The sequence below is a fragment of the Poecilia reticulata genome, linkage group LG1 (assembly GCF_000633615.1).
Source record: "Poecilia reticulata strain Guanapo linkage group LG1, Guppy_female_1.0+MT, whole genome shotgun sequence".
NCBI classification, from domain to species: Eukaryota; Metazoa; Chordata; class Actinopteri; order Cyprinodontiformes; family Poeciliidae; genus Poecilia; species Poecilia reticulata.
The window spans coordinates 9180078-9199140 of NC_024331.1; the positions used below are offsets into that span (position 1 = coordinate 9180078).

General features: G+C 40.3%; 2 protein-coding genes across 4 annotated transcripts in view; both read right to left on the bottom strand.

The window, feature by feature from the left end:
* Nucleotides 1-1532: 1532 nt before the first annotated feature.
* LOC103463841 (transcription factor AP-4-like) lies at nt 1533-11377 on the bottom strand. 2 transcript variants are annotated; one of them, XM_008407609.2, is made up of 7 exons: nt 10905-11377; nt 7670-7835; nt 7452-7550; nt 6052-6222; nt 4891-5040; nt 4616-4780; nt 1533-4022 (listed from the first exon to the last, which is right to left on the bottom strand). In XM_008407609.2, the coding sequence occupies exons 1-7, from the start codon at nt 10991-10993 to the stop codon at nt 3867-3869; spliced, it is 996 nt and encodes a 331-aa protein (XP_008405831.1). In that variant the 5' UTR covers nt 10994-11377; the 3' UTR covers nt 1533-3866. The 2 variants fall into 2 exon arrangements, with proteins under 2 accessions (XP_008405831.1, XP_008405741.1); XM_008407519.2 differs by having other exon boundaries at nt 6040-6222; nt 10905-11376.
* Nucleotides 11378-13882: 2505 nt separating this feature from the next.
* The window catches only part of mvb12a (multivesicular body subunit 12A), a 6001-nt gene continuing 820 nt past the window's right edge, over nt 13883-19063 (bottom strand). Inside the window, exons 2-10 of one of the 2 annotated variants that reach the window (XM_008407311.1) lie at nt 17954-18043; nt 17589-17672; nt 17386-17485; nt 17164-17293; nt 15786-15929; nt 15599-15708; nt 14939-14997; nt 14780-14845; nt 13883-14686 (exon numbers count right to left, since the gene is read on the bottom strand). In XM_008407311.1, the coding sequence (XP_008405533.1) occupies nt 14621-14686; nt 14780-14845; nt 14939-14997; nt 15599-15708; nt 15786-15929; nt 17164-17293; nt 17386-17485; nt 17589-17672; nt 17954-18043 (849 nt within the window). In that variant the 3' untranslated portion in view covers nt 13883-14620. Of the gene's footprint in view, nt 14687-14779; nt 14846-14938; nt 14998-15598; nt 15709-15785; nt 15930-17163; nt 17294-17385; nt 17486-17588; nt 17673-17953; nt 18073-19063 lie in introns of both variants that reach the window. The other variant, XM_008407391.1, reaches the window with a different exon arrangement.

Sequence of the window (19063 nt, forward strand, 5' to 3'; positions counted from 1 at the left end):
ACGCTTTGTCTTAAACGTCGCTAGCTAAAAACGAATTCAAACGAAGGAACCTGGATTTGGTCATTTTTCAGCCAGGCCGTCGAGGTATGACACTAAAATGTTTTTTTGTGAACTGAAGCATTTAGGTGTGACAAAAGAAAGCCCAGGTTAGATAAATCTATAAAGAAGGTAATACTTTTCATGACATTGAATCACTTAACTCCCAGTTCGACGCTTGGCTTGGACGCCACGTTCAGTCGACCGGAGAAGCGATGAGGTGTCCCGTCAGAGTCCGAAACCACAAAAAACAAACTGAAATGTCTCTCCAGAACCGCTGGCAGGGTCAAAAACTGTCCACTCGATCCCTCCTGGACTGCGGGAAAGTTAAATGACAACGAGAAGTCATAAAAATGGGCAGAAATTAAGCTCCCATGAGAAACCATATTCTATCAAGTCATTTTTTAATTTATTTTTCTTAGGTCAGTCCCAGTTTGATTCACTGGTTTATATTTTGCTAAATTACCAACAAATAACTACAATAAGACTTTAATGCAACTCTTAAAAATGCAAAAAATGTCGCCACCTAGTGACCAGACAGTTTTATATAAAAAAAAAACCTGAAACATGGGGAGTGTAATAAAAAAGTACAAATTTTATTTTTTTTATTAATCTTTTTTTGTGTTTTTTACAAAGGCCGGTTCATCCAATTTTTTTTATAAACAAAATATAACAGCTTGGCATCGCCCTGGACTGATGATAAAAAAAAATTAAAGTCACACAAAATATATTTATAAAAAAAAGTCTTGTCACTATAAATGGAAAACAGATAAAAACAAAAACAAAAGACTAAAGAGCCGAACGACAGAGGTTAAACTGCATCACGGAAAACAGCTTAGAAAACATAAAAGGCAGCAAAATAGAAACAAAAAATGATTTAGGCAGTACAGAACAAGTGCTTCATATATATATATATATATATATATAAAAATTCATCAAAAGGACAGCCGTGCTGCCAACAAAATGTACAGAAACATGAAGGGGTGAAGCGATTCTCCGACTGATGACCACACCTGAGATTTAGGCTGTGGACCAACTATGATCAGCGCAACACTAAACCCTTCAACAAAGCTTCACAAACAATATAATCCCCTCCCTCCCCGTCTTCCCACCCATGTTTGGCTTGAAAATACTACTCTAACCAGCTGATGAGTGAATGAACAAAACCCAAACATCCCACACAAGACAGTGTCACAGAATGCAAAAAATAAAATCATAAAAACCTACTTTAAGACAAGAATTTTTTTTTTAAAAGATGCATTTGGTTGGCAAAAGAACACACAACATCAATAGACGGAAACGAATCCAAACGAAGGAATGTTTACAGCATCAAATCAGCGACTCGAATCGAGTACGACAGGAGAGAGGCTTTGCAGCACGGGGGGTTTCCAGTCAGAGTCCCAGCAGAAACACGAGCAAAGCAACATGAGGTGCACAGGGGCAGGGGGGCATTTCAAAAAGAAAACCAGGGCAGACGGGGCAGCGGGCGGAGGCAGGGGGGGGGATTTACGAGTGGCACATCTGCAATTCTCTTCAGCTTTTCAACGTCAAAAACTTTGCCGTTAGTGTTTCTGATGCTCGGGCTTCGGTTTTCCCGCTAAAGCCGTGTAAGGTTAAATTTGTCTCTTGTAAATTGATTTGTTTCCCTAAATTAATTAAAGAGTTACAGTCTGTGTTTGTACATTAGATAAAAAACAAAAAAACAAAAACACACCGACTCCCGTTTTCTTTAAGTAATAACTTCAGAAAATGGAGGCACAAGGGGCCGGTTATCCAGTCGAAGGAATATTTAAGTTTGACAACAAGAACGTTTTTCCCAATATGCAGATCCTGTGCTTTAGATGCATTTCTAATAAGTTGCCAAGTTAAGTACTCGAGTTTTCTCCGGATGAAAACGGGAATTGCTCCCTTTCTTGCTTGCATCGCAAACAAACCTCTCCATTTGGAAATACTCCCTAACCCCCAAAAAACACTAACGGTTATTCATCATAAGCATAACAGATAAATATCTTATCTTAGCAGCTGCTGGAATAATCTGCTGCCGTTCTTTTTGTAAACAGAAGCACATAAAACAGGTTTTACCAAACAAACTGGTCCGTGCCCGGTGCCTCCATAGTCATTGAAGTTACCGGATATGTTTGTAAATAAAGTTCTCTTCTATAGCCAGACTAAGTGTAAACAAACAAACAAACAAAAAAAACGCATATTTAGCCAACTCTACTTCCACCCGTTGCTGTGCGCTGCCGGACAGCTGGCTGAAAGAAGACTCCTATTTGTTTGGGTGCAAAAAAATAAAAATAAAACAGTCCAATTTTGCAGATATCACCAGCAGGGATAGCTGTTGCTGTTCTGCTTTGAGATTTAAAAAAAGAAAAGAAAAAGAAAATTTGTGCACAAACTGTGACAGCGTCGTATTTTTACTCAACGTTCTAGGATCTACTGCTGGTTAAACTTTGCTTCTTGAAACTCTTAGAAGTTGTGGGATTCTTCCCCCCAAGAGAAGACACCAGAAATTTAACTCCTGTGTCAAATCTGAAAATCTCCAGGGGTGGGGGGGAACAAAAAACAAAGGAAAGGTGACTTATTGCAGGTACTTTTGGCCTCAGCTCGTCGCGCCCCTGCAGATCGCCACGGTGACGACTAAAACAAGCACCTCTTAAGTACTACATTCTTCCATTTAAACACGTCAAGTTTCATACACGGTGCATAGAGAACTTCACCCTATGTTTAAATGATAGTGACAACGAAAAAAAAAATTATAAGAAGAAGAACAACAAATGTACAAAAGATGGAATTGCATAAATCCCAACATCTCTAGTGCATAGTCACCAAGACCAGATGGTGGATTCAGGCCCTCAGGGGGAAATGCTGGAAACATGATTCATGCCCATCTGTTTCAGAACTTCGATGGAAACATTTGTAGATTCCAAAGAGTCTGATTCAGTCAAACCGGCTCGGGTTGATCGCTTATTTACAAAAATGCGGCACCTGAATGTTTTTCATGCAACAAGCCGACATCAAGTTAAAAACGTAATGGTGCGTTTTTCTCCTCCCTCCTGTTAAGAACAAACAAAAAACGGTAAAGGAAAAGTCGATTAACTTTAAATTAGAACAAAACCTTCGACGATTGGCGACCGTGACACTTAAAAAAACAAAACAAACAAAATCTAAACTGAAAGACCAGAGAAGGAATTCAGCTCATTTCTAAGGGCTTATTTAGAGTTTAAAAACAGCTATTTTTTCTCTTTTTTTTCTTCAAGTAAATAAGATTTTATGTGTAGGTTCAAATTGTGAAATTTAGTATTTAATAGCTTAAGATTTGACAGCCACCAGAAATATACGAAAAACAAAACATGTGAGTAAGGATCTCCTTGCTTATTGTGTCGTTACATTCAACTTTCTGATAAATTGACTCCTTTAGATTGTAGCTGCACTGTCAGGAGTGACAGAAAGAGGGCGACGATGATTCCGGGATTATGAGGAGAGCACGCACGAACGAGAAACATCAGAGGGCCGACAGCCTTTTTTTTTTCCTTTCTTTTTTTTTTTTTTTCTACAAGTAGACCGTTTGATTATTCAAGTAGCTGCAGAGATCCAACGGATCCTGCACGCTGGCCCTCCTACCTCTTCAATACTCCGAAAAATTACAGTACAAAACTTGACGCAGAGCTTAAACCACTGGATTTAGGAGTTTAGGTAATGCCAAAGACAGATTAACGTGAGTAGTCAAGCTCCTGGAGGGAATCTTACAGTGAGTAGGGTGTCTTAAGTGTTTGTGTGCGTGTTGGAGGGGCAGGGGTAGGCAGGAGTTCAGGGTGGGTGGGGGCGGGTCAGTTCATCAAACAGTCCTCGCCCTCCGTGTCCGTGTCTGTGTCCGAGCAGGCGGTGTCCATGGCGACGTGGGTGGGGCTGACGATGACGGCTCTCCTCTGCTCGTCCTCGGAACTGCCTCTTCTCTCCTGGGTGCGCTCGATGTGCTGGATGGCCTGGGAGGGGATGAGCACAAAACAGGAGCATCGTTACCAGAGGTGGGGACTAATCTGCTAACTGCGGACATAGTTTTTTTTTTTTTTGCTTAGCGGTTTAGCATTTTGGCTAGTTTTGAAAACATTTAGCGCACTTAGCTTCCCCTAAATTAATTCCCCTGGACAAAGTGTAAAACGTTATAATTTTCTCAGCTATTTTGTAAGATTTTCAATTGAATAAAGCTCGATGGTTGAATTTAGCACTTTAGCATTAGTTTCTGCTAAAAACCATGATAGTCTAGCACTTCAACATTAGCAAAACTATGTTTATAGATGGCGCTTTAGCATTAGCAGAACTCATTTATAGTTAGTGCTTTAGCATTAGCAGAACCAGTTTATCATTAGCGCTTTAGCATTAGCAGAACCACTGTTTATAGTTAAGTGTTTTAGCAGAACTAATGCCTATTGTTAGCACCTAAGAGTTAGCGCAATTAACTTTAATAGCTAGCATTTAGCTTTAGCAGAACTAATGTTTACAGTTAGTGTTTTAGTTAGCATAACTAATGTTCATAGTTAGCACTTTAGCATTGGCGCACACTAGAACAAGCTCCAACCTGCACAATGGTGTCAAGGTTCTGTCTGGAAGTGGACACGGTGCTGGTGTGGACAGATGGGCTCATGGTCACCACAGTGACGTGATGGTGTTGGTTTAGTGTTGGAGCTGGGACGATGACAGTGGGGTGGTGGGTTGGGGCAGGCGGAGTGGGCGGAGCCAGCACCTGAAAGACAGAAGATCAAAGTGAAACCAAAGTCCAGATCTTATTTCCCCCCCAGTGATTCTCATTGATCTGGAGCACAGGGACCGCCGGGAGAGAGGAGCATTTCTGACCTGAGGACTGTGTGTTTGTCTGTCGGTGGCGGCGTGGATCTGCTGTAGCCGCAGCAGCGTCTGGCTCTGGATGAGGGCCTGCTCCTCCTCCACCTGCTGGGTGATCACCTTCAGACGCTCCGGGTGCAGCTGGCCGTCCAGAGATCGCACCTATGAGCAGATATCAGTCCAGTTAGAGCACGTCCTCACAAGAGGGGTGTGGAGTATTTGTGACCGCATAGTATTTTACCCACAACACGCATCATTTACAGAAAAAGAGGGACTTCAAATTTAAGGTTTTTCTAATAACGTGTTTAACTGGATTTAGTTCTTTGCAAGCTCTATAAAAGCACCCAGAGAGCCAGTTTGGAGCCTAGAGACATTTCTGCAGTAAATGTTAGATTTTATTAACCAGACTTTTTCTCAGCACCCCTGCAAAGAGATTCCCTAATATTCCCGCTACAAACGTGCGCAGAACTATTGCAATATTCCGTCAACGTCAAAAAACACACAAATCTGTAATAGTGGCGTCTCCGTCAAATAAGAAATATAATTAAAATCACACGTTATTAAGTTAGTTTAAGATACATGCTGATATTTAACCAATTTCTGATGTCTGTATTGGATCAGGACAACCCTAATTTAAAACATAAACAGTGTTTAAATAAACATTTGGAAGCTGCTCTGAGCTTCACACATTCGAGATGAAATTTACACTAAAGTATACACACAGTTCATTAAACATTCTGATGTAAAAACTCCAAAAAGTAATAAAATGCTTTGGATTTGTGACAAAAGGAGCTTGCTTTAAAGAGATCAAAGTATTTCTCAAGATGTAGGCGACTCCTCCAACTTCGCAGCGGTGAAATTCTGGTCGAGTCTATAATTACGCTCAGACAGCCGTCATTGTTTAACCCCTCCCCCCCCCCTCTCTTCTTGTTCAAGCTGCTTGTTTGAGTTTCTGTTTGTGTGCGGCACCTGCTGTTCAGGTAGATCCAGGATGTGACCCGATCGGGACCTGGCTGCTGGGCTGATAAATGTGTCGGCGCCACAATCAGCATTGTGTTTGAGTGTTTGTTCTCCTAAAGCGTGGCTCAAGGGCCCTATTGGCTCGACATCGAGGACAGCGTTCAAATACACGGGAGAAGAGTTTATAATGATTAAACGCACAGCTGAGATCACCTGCTCCTCCAGCTGCATGCGAGCCGAGCGCTCCTTGTCCAGCTGCTGCCGCAGGTCGATCACCTCCCTCCTCAGCTCCTCCACCTTCTCCTCCTCCAGCATGTCCGGAGACCCGATGCCTTCGTCCTTCTCCTCGGCTCGCCTCCTTTTGGGCGAGGAGCCGCTGAACTCCTGCAAGAAACGAAACGTGACGTAAGCGCGCGACGCCTAAACGAGCGACCGAATCGAACCAGAATTCTGCTCTGGAGGCAGAATGAAAGAATAAAAAAAGAGCTGAAAGTGCGTCTGTAAGGCAGATCTGAATAATCAAAACAAAACAAAACACCTCCAGCTATAAAACACACACCACCACATGCTGCTCAGGCGTTACCAACACCTGCTTTCAAGATCAAATGCAGGACGACATTTTTGTCAGACAAGTTCTCGTCTGACTAGTTAGTGGTGTCTGGTGAGTTTTTACTTTAAAAAAAAAAGAAAGAAAAAAAGATTATAATGCTGGCTGAGAAAAATCTATAGGGTGACTTACCCAGAGATGTCGTATACCAACGTTTTAAAGAGCCTGGGAAATTTAGGTTTTAATTTTGATTTCAATCAAAATAAGATATGAAGAAATCAACAAAGATTCATAAAATTATTCTGCTAATCATCGTTTTAGATGTGAACCCTTCTGAAATATTGGGCTGATTGCAGACATCAACATTTACCAATGTTTTCCAAAGTTACATGTTCAGCTTCATGATTTCTGCAGGTTTTACAAACTCAAGTTTAAGACTTTTAAAGACCACTATGAATGGAATTTAAGACCTCTCAATTGTACAAACTTCCTTCAGCCAAGTGGCTATAAATTTGCAATAATTTATTATAAAAGCAGAAAAAATGCCAGCTAGCAAGACAGGGTACATTAGGAGCTAGTTAGCTGTAGCCTCAACTGCCTTGCGTCACAGAACGCAATGAGGATATCTCAAATATTTGCCTAAAAAAAAAAAAAACATTCTGTGAGGGGAAATAAAAGAATACTAGATGGAATAGTGCTGCTAAGACTAAATTTAGTACTTGTGACATTTTTAAAAATGAATTTAATACATTAAGGCCTTAATTTTAGATGCATGATTTTAACTTTTTAAAGATGCGTGGCCACCCTGACCCTTATTATTAACACTGCCCCAGTTTTATTTATCGGGTGGATATTAATGTGTTAGAAAATGACCAATGTCAGCCGATATCGATGTTAACGCTGACATAGCAACACAGTGAGGCAAGCAAATATTTAGATGAAACTACATATGCAGAAAATGTCAAAGAGGCAAAAATACAACAACACTGAGGCTTAAAACCAATAAAACTAGAGACAACATTTCCAGTCACATGCAAAAATCTAGAATTAGCGTTCTGATCCCAACCTGGATGAAGCGTTTGAGCTGGTTGTTCTGGGTCAGCAGCTGAGTTTTTTCCTGCTCCAAGGTAAATATGTAGTCCGCTGTTTGTTGAAGGATGGCGGCCTGGTAAAAGTAGAAACCAGCAGCTCAATGTAGGGTTGAAAAACTAAATATCAGTGAAAAAGGAATAAAAAGAGACTTTAAAGACCCAGGTTTGCTCATTACAGCACAGGAGGAGCTACCTTGCTGAGCTTCTCTCCATCTGTGTGTGGCAGGAGTGTTTTGAGGGACTGAAATCCGGCGTTGATGCTCTGCATACGCCGCCGCTCGTTGCTGTTGGCGATTTCCCGACGGATCCGTCTCTCCTGGTCCTGGGCCGTCTCCGGACTGAGGGGAATGTTCGCAAGGCTGAAAGACATCGGAAGGAGGATTAAAAATGTTCTCCCTCGAAGAGACAAAACGTCTTAGTTATCCACATCTGCACACCTTCAGCACTTTTTTTTTTTTTTAGATAAACAAATCCAAAGAATGACATGAATTTCATGTAACCCCCAAATAAAATCCAGTGCAACCAAGAATCCCCCTAATTAGTCAACAGAGTACATGTGTGAAAACTGACACTGCAAATCACTGAATTCACCACTTGAAACATGGCAGAGGCCGTATCATGCTGCGGGGATCATCTTTGGACCAATAGAGTCAGCGCACAGCTTCAGTTGTCACAGCTACAAACTAGTGGTCAGGCCCGAACTCCGGCTGTGGGGATGGACTCATACCTGAGCCTCCAGTGTCACATAAAGACAGTTACAAAGTCGGCCTTCTGTCACCTCAAGAACATTTCCAGGACTAAAAAAAACCAATGTCCCAGCAAGGCCTAGAAAAACCCATCCATGGAATATCGATCGACATGTTTGTTGCATGTTTGCTTGATGATTTTGATGGTGGCATTTGTCAAAAGGTGATGTCTCCAAGCACTTTGAACTGCCGTGTTGCTGAAATGTGCTGTACAAATAAACTAGACTTTTCTCTAGAAGGGACAGAAAAGCTGGGCAGCTGGTGGGAAGACGGAATATGATGATGGAGCTGAATGTGTCAAATAAAGCCAATATGCCGCATGTAAATCCTAAAACTGATGCCTTGTTTTATCTCCCTTCAAAGTAAGCCTAAAAAAAAGGTTACATATATTTTTAAGCGAAAAAACATCAAAACAAAGTGGGTAAATAAAAGACGTTTTGATACAGATTACAATTTATTCATTAGTTTTACCTTAAAAAAAAAAAAAAAAAGCACAACTACAACTAAGAAAGAGGAACAAAAACACTTCCTCTTTAACCTATAGCTCTGACAGTGACCTCTTCACATTCCTGACGTCTGGCTCCAGAGGTCACGGGTTTGGCTGAACTTGCTGCCCCTCTCTAGCTCACAGCGCCGGGCGGCGTGCTAGTAAAAAGCCTCACTCTCATTTACTGCGAGGGGGCGGGGGCACCACCAACGACATAAACGGTCACAACAAACCTGAAGAACCGGATCGGCAACGTTGAAGTCGGAAGGTCAGAAACGACACGGTTCACGTGGTTGCAAAAGCTCGCAGGCGACGCCGAGCAGCCGCACTATGCTGTCTGAGTGAGAAACTTCAGTCGGTTTTTAATGCAGGCCTCAGTTTCACTCACTTTAAGTAGCTTCTAAAGCAAGAAAATCTAGAATAATAATTTTTTTAAAAAAAGGAGTTTTTTAAGTTTTAAACACCAACTTGGAGGTGAATTTGAGCCCGTTTGTTGTTTTTTAACTTGGATTTTTTTCAGAAAGAAGACTGAGCTGGTGACAAACTTTTAGCTATCAGGTTCCACCTACAATCATTTACCTTCACTGTTTAAAGAGACTCTCCTCACCGGATAATTTAATGTAAAAGACTTTCAATAAGCAATTTTTTAATACTCGTACCCTTGAAATTTATTTTATTCCCTGGAAATTAGAGCTGTGAATTGCATTTTTGTTTAATTTCTGAATTATGGTGCAACAGAAGCTTCCTCAAGTTTCTCTTGTTTTTTTTACATCATCCAGTTTATTGGTTCATTGTTTTCAAATACCTGTATACAGAGAAAAGAAAATCAATAAAAATGATATCCAAAATAAATTTTTTCAATCGTTTCAGAATAAGATTGCCAAATACCATCACCCTGAATGACATTTAGAACAGTAAATATTGGATTTTTGAAGCTATGTATGGAAAAAGAATTGGTTTCTCACCAGCCCTGACCTCAAAACCTAACATGGCTGACCGACTAAAAAAAAAAACGTGAATATTTTATAGCTCGAAGCAACAACTGTTTTAAACAGTGAATATTTTACAGTAACAAATGCAATGAAAACAGCTCCAGCACAATTAACTGAGGTTTACTCTAACCACAAAGGTATAAGATTCACATATTGTGCCAACACTTTATGGTAATACCTACATTTTGTTAAAAGGTGGCAATTTTGCCAGAATTACAACATTTAAAACGGTTTTACATCCATGAATAAATTAGACAGTTTATTCATACGTCTTGCTAATATAAACAAATCTCTGAAAAGAGATTAAAAACAACAAGCCAGCTGTAAAATGATGTCACATTCTGGAGTAATGCGCTTCCTTTCATTTCTACCGCTAGGGGGCGCGTCTTCGAACGGTAGCGGTTAGTGAAATGTGACACCACCTGCAGAAGCAGCAGGCCCCCTGGCACCGAGAACAATGCTGTACGCCATTAGCATTGAGCTAACGCTTTGTCTGCTATTAGTTAAAGGCAGATATACTCATGTGTGTACCCTAGCTTGTGTTGAGCGACTTAATTAAATAATAAATATATCGTGAACATGGGTTTAAAGAAGCCCAGTCACAGTCCACACGGTTGCTACTAAAGTGCGCAGCGACATATGACTTGCTAGCCAAGCTAAGCTAATTTTAGCACATGACAACGTCGCCCGCTACAGGGAGCAGCTGTTTAAACACACAAATACCGAAGCCGAAAACCTGCTGAACGAACCCAAACTGTATTCAGCCACCCAGAAAGTGGTTATTAATGTTGCTCAGTGGAAACTAGTTGGGTTTTAATAAACTATTGTGATTTGAAACATGATTTGGTGCGGCAGCGGCGATCATGTTAACTACCACGTGGTTGGCGTCCATCTGGACATGAACGTATTCGCTCCATCTCGCTGTCTCACAGAGAACCCGTCTACATACTTTCGCCTAAATAAATAACGCATCTAACACAGGTTAAATTTAGAATAATATACAATAGTTCTCAATAAGCACGAATGTGACAAAAACAGCTAATTTCTACAAGCACATTCCAGCTGCCAGTAGCTAACAGCTAGCATGCTACCCGAAGTCCCCTCTGCACCACACACATACACACACACGCTACGGCCACATGAAAAACCCTTCACGCACATGGTATGGCTGCGCCACAAATTATTATTACGCGGTTTACACACCTGCAAAGCCCGCCGATAACATCCTTCTCCGTCCGCTTGAAGTGCTGCAGGGATGTTATCTTCTCTGTCGGCATCCTGACATAGTCCATGCTTTCAAAGCCACCTTCTGTAGTTCGTGTTTGCTGTTTTCTTCCCCTTCCCACTCGTGTGCTCTCGTTGAAGTATTGTGTTTTTCGTTAATACCACAAAACCCGCAAAGGCGTCCAACAGTAGCGCAGATCCTAAAACCCCGCTCTAAAATTCAATCTGAGAAGGAGGGAAGAAAAAACGAAAAGTAAAATCGAGCTGTGTTTCTTTCCACAGCTGATGGGGTTCCCTCCAGCGTGTGTGTGTGTGTGTGTATGTGTGTTGCCTTCCAGCCTCCGCCTACTACGACTGTGTGTGTGTGTGTGTGCAGCTGATCTGTGTGAGGCGGGAAACAGCTGGTTGGAATCAGAGCTGGTTTTCCGGAAAACCGAACAAGCAGAGCTCTGTTGTTGAAGCTCTGCAGCAGGGACTGCAGTTCTGCAAATTAGCCACGACTGAACAAACAGTACCGATTAGAACTGCAGGAGACAACTGGGAAACCGTCTGCGGGACAAAGCACAGAGAACAAAGGAGAAACACTATATATATATATATATATATATATATACACGTACAGTTTTGTGGTAATTGCTGCTCTGAATATGTTGTTTTTGTCCCGTTTACTCCAGAAAACANACACACACACACACACACACACACACACTTTTAATTTGACAGGCGAGACAGTGTATATCCAATACACTTCAGAAAGTACTTTGTTGTGTACCATGTGGACATCTGTTTTGGAAATTTATTAAAAACAGAAAACTAAGAAAATATATTTGCCAAACTATTCACAGCGTTGAAACGCCAAGCGTGAACTCTCTGTGGACTTGGAGACTGGATTGTCGTGAGGCATAAATCTGGCAAGGATCCAGAAACATATCCGCTGTCTTAAATGAGCTCAGTGACTTCCGGTGTTCTGACTGCACCTGCATTTAGAGGTGAGCTATGCTGCGTTATTTTCGTATCGATCCAATCCGAAGTAAATATAGAGTCTGTATCGCCAATACCGATACTGATAACGATACTTTTTAATTTAAGATTGATATATCATCAAAGTTTTGATCTTTAGGTGTCTTTGTGTTATTTTAGCCAAACATAAAACTGCGATGGGGATGATTAGATAGATGGATAGAAAAACTAAGAGCAACTATATGGGTCTGGATATTTCTAAGACTCCGTTTCCTTGTCTCTGTGGAAGCTCTTAAAAACTACTTAAGCTTTTTTATTGTACTAGGCTTGTCTGTTAAAATTTCATTCTGAATCACTTTTATTTGGTCTATACCAGTGGTCCCCAAACTACGGCCCGCGGGCCGGATCCGGCCCGCCTTAACATTTGGTCCGGCCCCCGAACAATACCAGAAAGCATTCAGATTTTTTTTTCATATATTGTATTTTCCGGTTTATATGTGGATTTTTCTTCAACCACAAGGGGGCTCTTTAGCAGGAAGTGTGTCCTGTGAACCAGTGGTCCCCAAACTTTTTCCTGTGAGGGCCACATAACTTTTCCCTTCTCTGGTGGGGTGCCGGAGTTAGTTTGTTGACGTGGGGGGGAACGCGACGCGTCGGGACGTGTTTCTCGATTGATTTTTACCCAGAAAGCACATGGGCAAAAATCTTTAGTGAAACGGTCACTGGGACTGACTAGTATATATTTCATTGAGGGACACCTGGAATGCACGTGTGTTCATCTGCTCTACCGCTAGCAAACAACCGTATTGAACATAAAAGTCAAGCAGTTCCCTTAAAGTCCAACAGATGGCAGCAATGCGCCCTGCAAAACAAAACACCCACAGTTTAAAACTAGTTGTAATTTAATTTCAGTTCTATTTTATAAAGCTTTGTGACTGTATCTCGAAAGGTGCTCTATAAAAAAAACTTTACTTAGTTTGCCTAAAGGAATCAGAAACTTTAAAAAGGCTAATAATAAGCTTGTGGCAAGACTGTCTTCACGATGTCATCATTTTAGGTTATTATAAAAAAAACAACAAAAAACAACTGCACTAATACCAAAACTTAATTGGGAATCAATGTTAAGTTAAACAGCTGGTTAATGTCAATCTGATGGTGAGATTGACATTTAAACATACTTATCTATTTCTGAAGATATTATTTCAGGTTATTCCTGCGTCATCTTAAAGTGTAAAGCTGAGCCAACAAAGTCCAACATGGGAAGAAATTTAATTTACCTTCTTCAGGGAGACATTACTTTACACAGGATTCTCACAAAGGCACCATGGCATGCGGTATGGAAGATTGGAGGTAGAAAGTGTGAATATCCCCGCTTAGTCCAGCAGGTGGCAGTATTTTACAAGAATATTTTACAACAATCAGGATGCATTTTATGGGGCACGAATTTGGCCTCCGTTTTCTGTTATGAACAAATTCAGAACTGACTTTTAGCTTTATGAAACACCCTAAATTTGATTAAGATCATATTAAAATTAAAATGAACCCGATTCACCTTTGAATCAAGCCCCGTTTCCAATTTAACAGACACTTGAAGCAGCTTATCAAGCATTATTCATGTCTTATGAGGCAGAAACTCCAACTTTCCAAATACAACATTGTGGCCAAGTTTTGAATCCACCTTGAAATCTTTATTAATTTGTTTTGTTTTCAAAAAGTCAGACTTTAACATTGGCTACTTTCTTAAAAAAAAAAAGAAAAAAAGGAGAAAGCACCTCTCCTCATATAGTATGCTAGCTTGGTCTGGTACCAGGACTTAACTAAAAAGTTTAATTAAAAAAATTGCAGTACTATTCATCAAAACCACTTATGTTCCAATTACATTTTTCTAATTTAAAGCAAACATGTAAGGAAATCGTTGGCAGTTTCAATCTTCTGCAAAGTCTTGCTTTATGTAAACACGTCTTTATGTTTAACATACTAAAACTGACATGCAAAAGTTATTTTTTCTCGGGTCTTTATTTTTCAATCTGTAAGAGTAAAGCTCAGAAAAAATACAATTCAACAACAAATATTTGGTCCTAACAAAAAATGCCAACGTCTTACTGTGCAGAAGCACATATAAAATCACAAAGTTTCAACAGAAGTTTGCTTTTCTTTCAAGAAAACTGGACCATGTCTCTCAAGACATGTTAGTGTAACAGTGGCGTTAACGCCATCAACGAGGCTTAGAGCTCTGTCGAAATCCTGACAAAAAAAAAATAAAATTAAGCTATAGAACAGACAAATGTTACAGGAAACAGAAAAGAGCACGAAAAAAAACATCTATAGTGACAAAGTGCATTTCCTTTTTAGGATACAAATACTATACATTTAAAATCTACAAGTAAGACCAAATAAACAACAGGTATGATGCAACATATGTTCAATTCAAACTAGTAAATACAGAGATTTATAAAACTAATTACACCTTTATCCCTGTGAAGTGAAACAACCAGGAGTTTCCTCGAGAAAACTGAATTCTTTGAATCCTTTATTTTACATACCTAACATGCAAATAAATGGCTTTTAGGTTTCCTGAATGGTAGATTCAACAAATGAATCCAGAATATGAACATGATTATTCTTTATTTCCACCGTTTTTTAAGTTGTTACCTTGGAAAACCCAGTGGAAAAGTACAGTAAAGTTAGAGAAATAGTTGATCGATATAATGGGATTGTAATGGTCACTGAACAGTTTATGTTGAGACGGATGGTCGGATCCTCTTGGCAGCGGATTCCTCCACCGTAAACGTGTAGTTGTACTGAAAAGCCAAGAAACAAAGGAGTGTGTTTTTCATTTTTAATTGCAGCTTGAGGACGAGTGGCTTGAATCCAAGGATCACAGCCGATCCTACCTCATTTTCAATGTCCTTCACAGACTTTATGCGGATGTTGCTTAGTTGGGAATTCAACTGGAGAGCCTGAGAGAAGCATGGTGAAAACAAATAATATGCAATTCAATGTCAAAAACATCAAACTTTATTAAACAATCACACAAAAGAGAGCAACCTTACCGTCCCATTTGCTTGCAAATCGAAATCTGGGTGCAGGCTGAAGGGAACTCCATCTAAAGCTGCAGAAAAAAAACAAGAAATTTGGATCCTGATGAATTAACAAACAACAGCTTACAAAATATTTCTGAAACGTTTCTCCCCCATTGTTGTTGGGCACATCCCCAGAAAATACAGCGACTGAACCCAAATGACAGAAAACTAATTGGCTGCAGTAAAATTCTCAGCTCTTTTTTTCTTTATTTTTCACACAAAGTTAGGGATGAAACAATTAATTGGAGTAATCGTCAACAAATGAAGTAATCGACTGTTGAGTATACAGATAAAAAAAGGCCAGTTGCTATATATATATATATATATATATATATATATATATAAAGCCACAAGTGAACAGGGTGAAGAAAAGATGTAAGACGATCGGGGATTGTCTTACATCCAGTCATTTAACTGTCTCCAAGAGGTGACAAACATCAGCCAGAGACATAAATGTTTGATGAACGTGTAAAATAAAACCTGATGTCCGATGAGTCAGGATACATTTTACTGGCCGGTGTGAACAGTCATCATTCCAGTTGATCCGATTATCCAGGACAAAACATTCTAGTCATGTGGGAAGGGAACCATTAATAAAAAAAACAAACAAAAAAACTGGTCCATCATCACCTGTAATGGCCTGAAGACTGTTGTCAGCAGATGTGTTCAGGACGTCCCCGGCATGCAGGCTGTGCCGGCGATTACTCAGCCGGCTTTGCTGCGGTATAGGAGGAAGGTTCCTGCAGCGACAACTAAACGTTGACACATGCGGCGTCCAACCTGTACAACATCTCAGCGTCTCACTCTGGACTCTTACCTGGGCCGGAGAAGAAGAGCCGGAGCAGACGGTTCCTCCAGAGAGAGACTGCGCATCTCCAAGCTGATGCTACGAGGTTTAGCTTTGGGGGTGGGGCTGGAGAAATGCCCCTTCCTGCACCACAGCACGTAGCCTTGGATGTCGCTGCACAGATAGTCGTTGGCAAGTTAAAAACTTACTTATGAGTAAACACTTACAGGTATGTCTTGGTTAATTAAAATGTTCAATGTTGGATGGCGTGGAGGTTCTCGGCCTTATTGTTGGGTGTGGTGTCTTTGATTTTCCTCTTGATCATAAGATTCTCTGTGGCGTTTAGTTCTGGCCAACTGGTTGGCCAGTCGAGTGCTGTGATAAACTAGTCACTGCCGCAAACTGATACGAGCATATTTATGATGGTTTCCATAGTTCCTAAGTAGCCAATAAGTAGGGGTGCACATTTATCGTATCGTTTATTGTGATAAATTTCTTATCACGATAAGAGTTTCCATTTATCGTTGTCATGATAAATCCCAATTGATGGTGTTTAAAATCCCCCAAAACTGTGTGTATTATCAGGATTGTTAGGTTTGAGTCTTTTTTTTAAACTACTGTTTGCTCAATGAATGCATTAATAAAATACCAATAAATTGGAAAATGCAGTTACTGTGTGGAGTTTAGTGACACGAATCACACTCCTTCATGTGGCTGGTGTCCTAAAGAAGCATGCTACCAACAGGAATGTTTTTCAAGAGAAATATTTGTGTTTGTGGGGAAATGATTACTGTGACACACAGTCAGAAAAGACGTCATAGATTCTTCTTATAGTCAGCTTTATCATTACAACAGTACCGCAAAATATCGTGATAAAACTTTAAGTCCGCATCGCCTGCCCCTACCAATATCTGCAAAACCTTCACAACACAACTCAAGCAATTTGAATTGTGTTATTAAGACTATTAAGTTCCCAATGAAGTGAAAGATACATACTCCTAAGTAAAAAGAGGCCCTTTTTTTCTGTTTATCCCAATAGAAACATTTATGATATTGTCCTTTACTCAGGAGTGGCTTATCATAAGAAGGGCAGCTGTGGCTCAAGTGTCGGATACTTCTGTGTGTGTTGCCTCTTGAATTTGCAGACTTCCCTCACCTTTTAGGTTTTCCTTTTAATCTTCCCAATGCTGCAGTTATTCTGTTGGCTTGTGCTTCCTCTACCACACTTTTTCCTTCCACTCAACTTTCCACTAAGATGCCTAGACACATTACTCTAAACAGCTGGTCTTATCAAAACAACCACTTGAAATACATCACTGTGTGTGTAACAAATCTACAAGAGTTGTGTCCAAAAACACTTTTTCATGAAGATTCAAGATGAAGAGCTGCCCGTATGGATGCTACTAACCCCACGTAAGTGTAGTGCTGCAGCAGCATTTTGCTTTTGGCTGTCAGTTTGATGTCCAACACAGCCGTTTCTACGTTGGCCACCGGGGACGTGCGAACAACCACCCGCTTCTTCTTGGACACAGTGGTCTCTGAACACAAAGCGTTACACAAAATGCTCGTCAAGAACGCAGCGAAAACAAAAATGCATCAACATTCCAAACCTGAGCAAGCCTGTACGCACTTGAATCGAGGAACTCTCTGATGTAGCTGTAGCCGTGGGGAATGGAGTCCTTGTCTGAAATGACCTGAATGTCTGAAACCACCACACTGCCTTTCAGGTCCTAAAAGGAGAGCGACACGGTTCGGTCGTGGAGCAGAAAAGACCACWGAGTGGTGTAACCCAAAACATTTGTTAAATGCAGTAAACGTCTCTCTGTGAGTCACCTTGCTGTAACAGAGGTAATATCCGGACTTCATGCCAAAGCCGCGCGTGAAGTTCGCCGCCGCTCCGTCTTCTGTGATGCTGATCTGCAGGAAGTTGAGAACATGAAGAAAAATGCACAAGAAGATCATGTTTTTACCATSTAGCCGGTTGCTAAAGTCACAAAAATATGTATTGYATTTTCTGGGTAACTTTAAAAAGAGCCRAGAGATGARTTTYGTTTTTTAAATCATGCTAACCTTACAGTATTGAGCTTATTGTCACTCRCTGACCAGTTCTCCAGCCAAACTAAWTAAAAATATTTYCTTCTGAGACTAATTGTACCGAAGCAATAAGGCCAGACRATGCTGCACCTCAAATTTCCTACCAGGGTGAAATCTTTGGGGCAGCAGCCGATGTTGGATGTCCAAGCCACCGCCGTCAAAGGCAGGACTTTTCCCGACTCCATCAAGGACATCTGTGACAGAAACAACAAAACAAGGAAAACTATATCTTTAATTAATTTAAAACACTCAACACCCTTAAAACATTACAGGTTAATAACGACACTTTTATAACCTAGCAATGGATTGATGTACAAATCCCCTTTAYAGTGACTTCCTGACGTTTTGGCACCGAGAAAGCTTATTATTTATKKYCATGTGACAGCGAGTGGGAAATCACTCAGGTCAGCAGAGTCCATTGTTTCAGACAAGCAGATCTCATTCAGTCTGCTGAGTTTTCGGCAGACAATGCCAAACAGAAAGAAACTATTCAGAGAAAGAAATGTCACTCTTACAGCAAAAGGAAGTGGCTTTTCTCCTCAAAGCAGAGACTTTAATAATGCTTCTAGAACACGCAGTACTGACACTAACGAAGTGCAGGCAGCAATGCTGCGCTTTCTGGTTTTCTTAAGCAAAATACAGCTGCTGGAGAGATGGTTTTTTTTTTTATTGTGTTTGATTCCTGAAGATCTGAGGACAACGGCCAGCAGCAYTCAGTTTCTATGCACCACAAATCTGGAACAAACATCCAGAAAACTGCAAAGATGCYGAAACACTGAGTTCCTTTAAATTAACGTTGAACCCATTTGTTTTCTGCCCTTGATTATTATTAATAGTTCTTATAACTATAATGTTCCAGTTCRTGAAATGAATATAATTTTGTATTTAATCTAAATTTATTTGTCTCAGGGTAAACGTACATTTTTAATGTCTGTATATTTCTCTGGTCTTCCTTACATCAAAGTGTATTGCGATTAATTAGATCTACATTTTTTAAAGTAAATTTCAATGTGGTTACTTAACAACTATCATTCTACATTCTTATTTTATTTTCTGTTATGACTGTTGATTACAAGCTTGTTCTTCTGTAAATCTCTTTCATATTTAGCTTAAATTTGCTTAAAAAAATGGAATGAATTTTTTTATAGAAGGCCACAGTTTGCTTCTCAACACAAGACTTATTCATAAAATGAACACATTGCTGCTTGTCACCT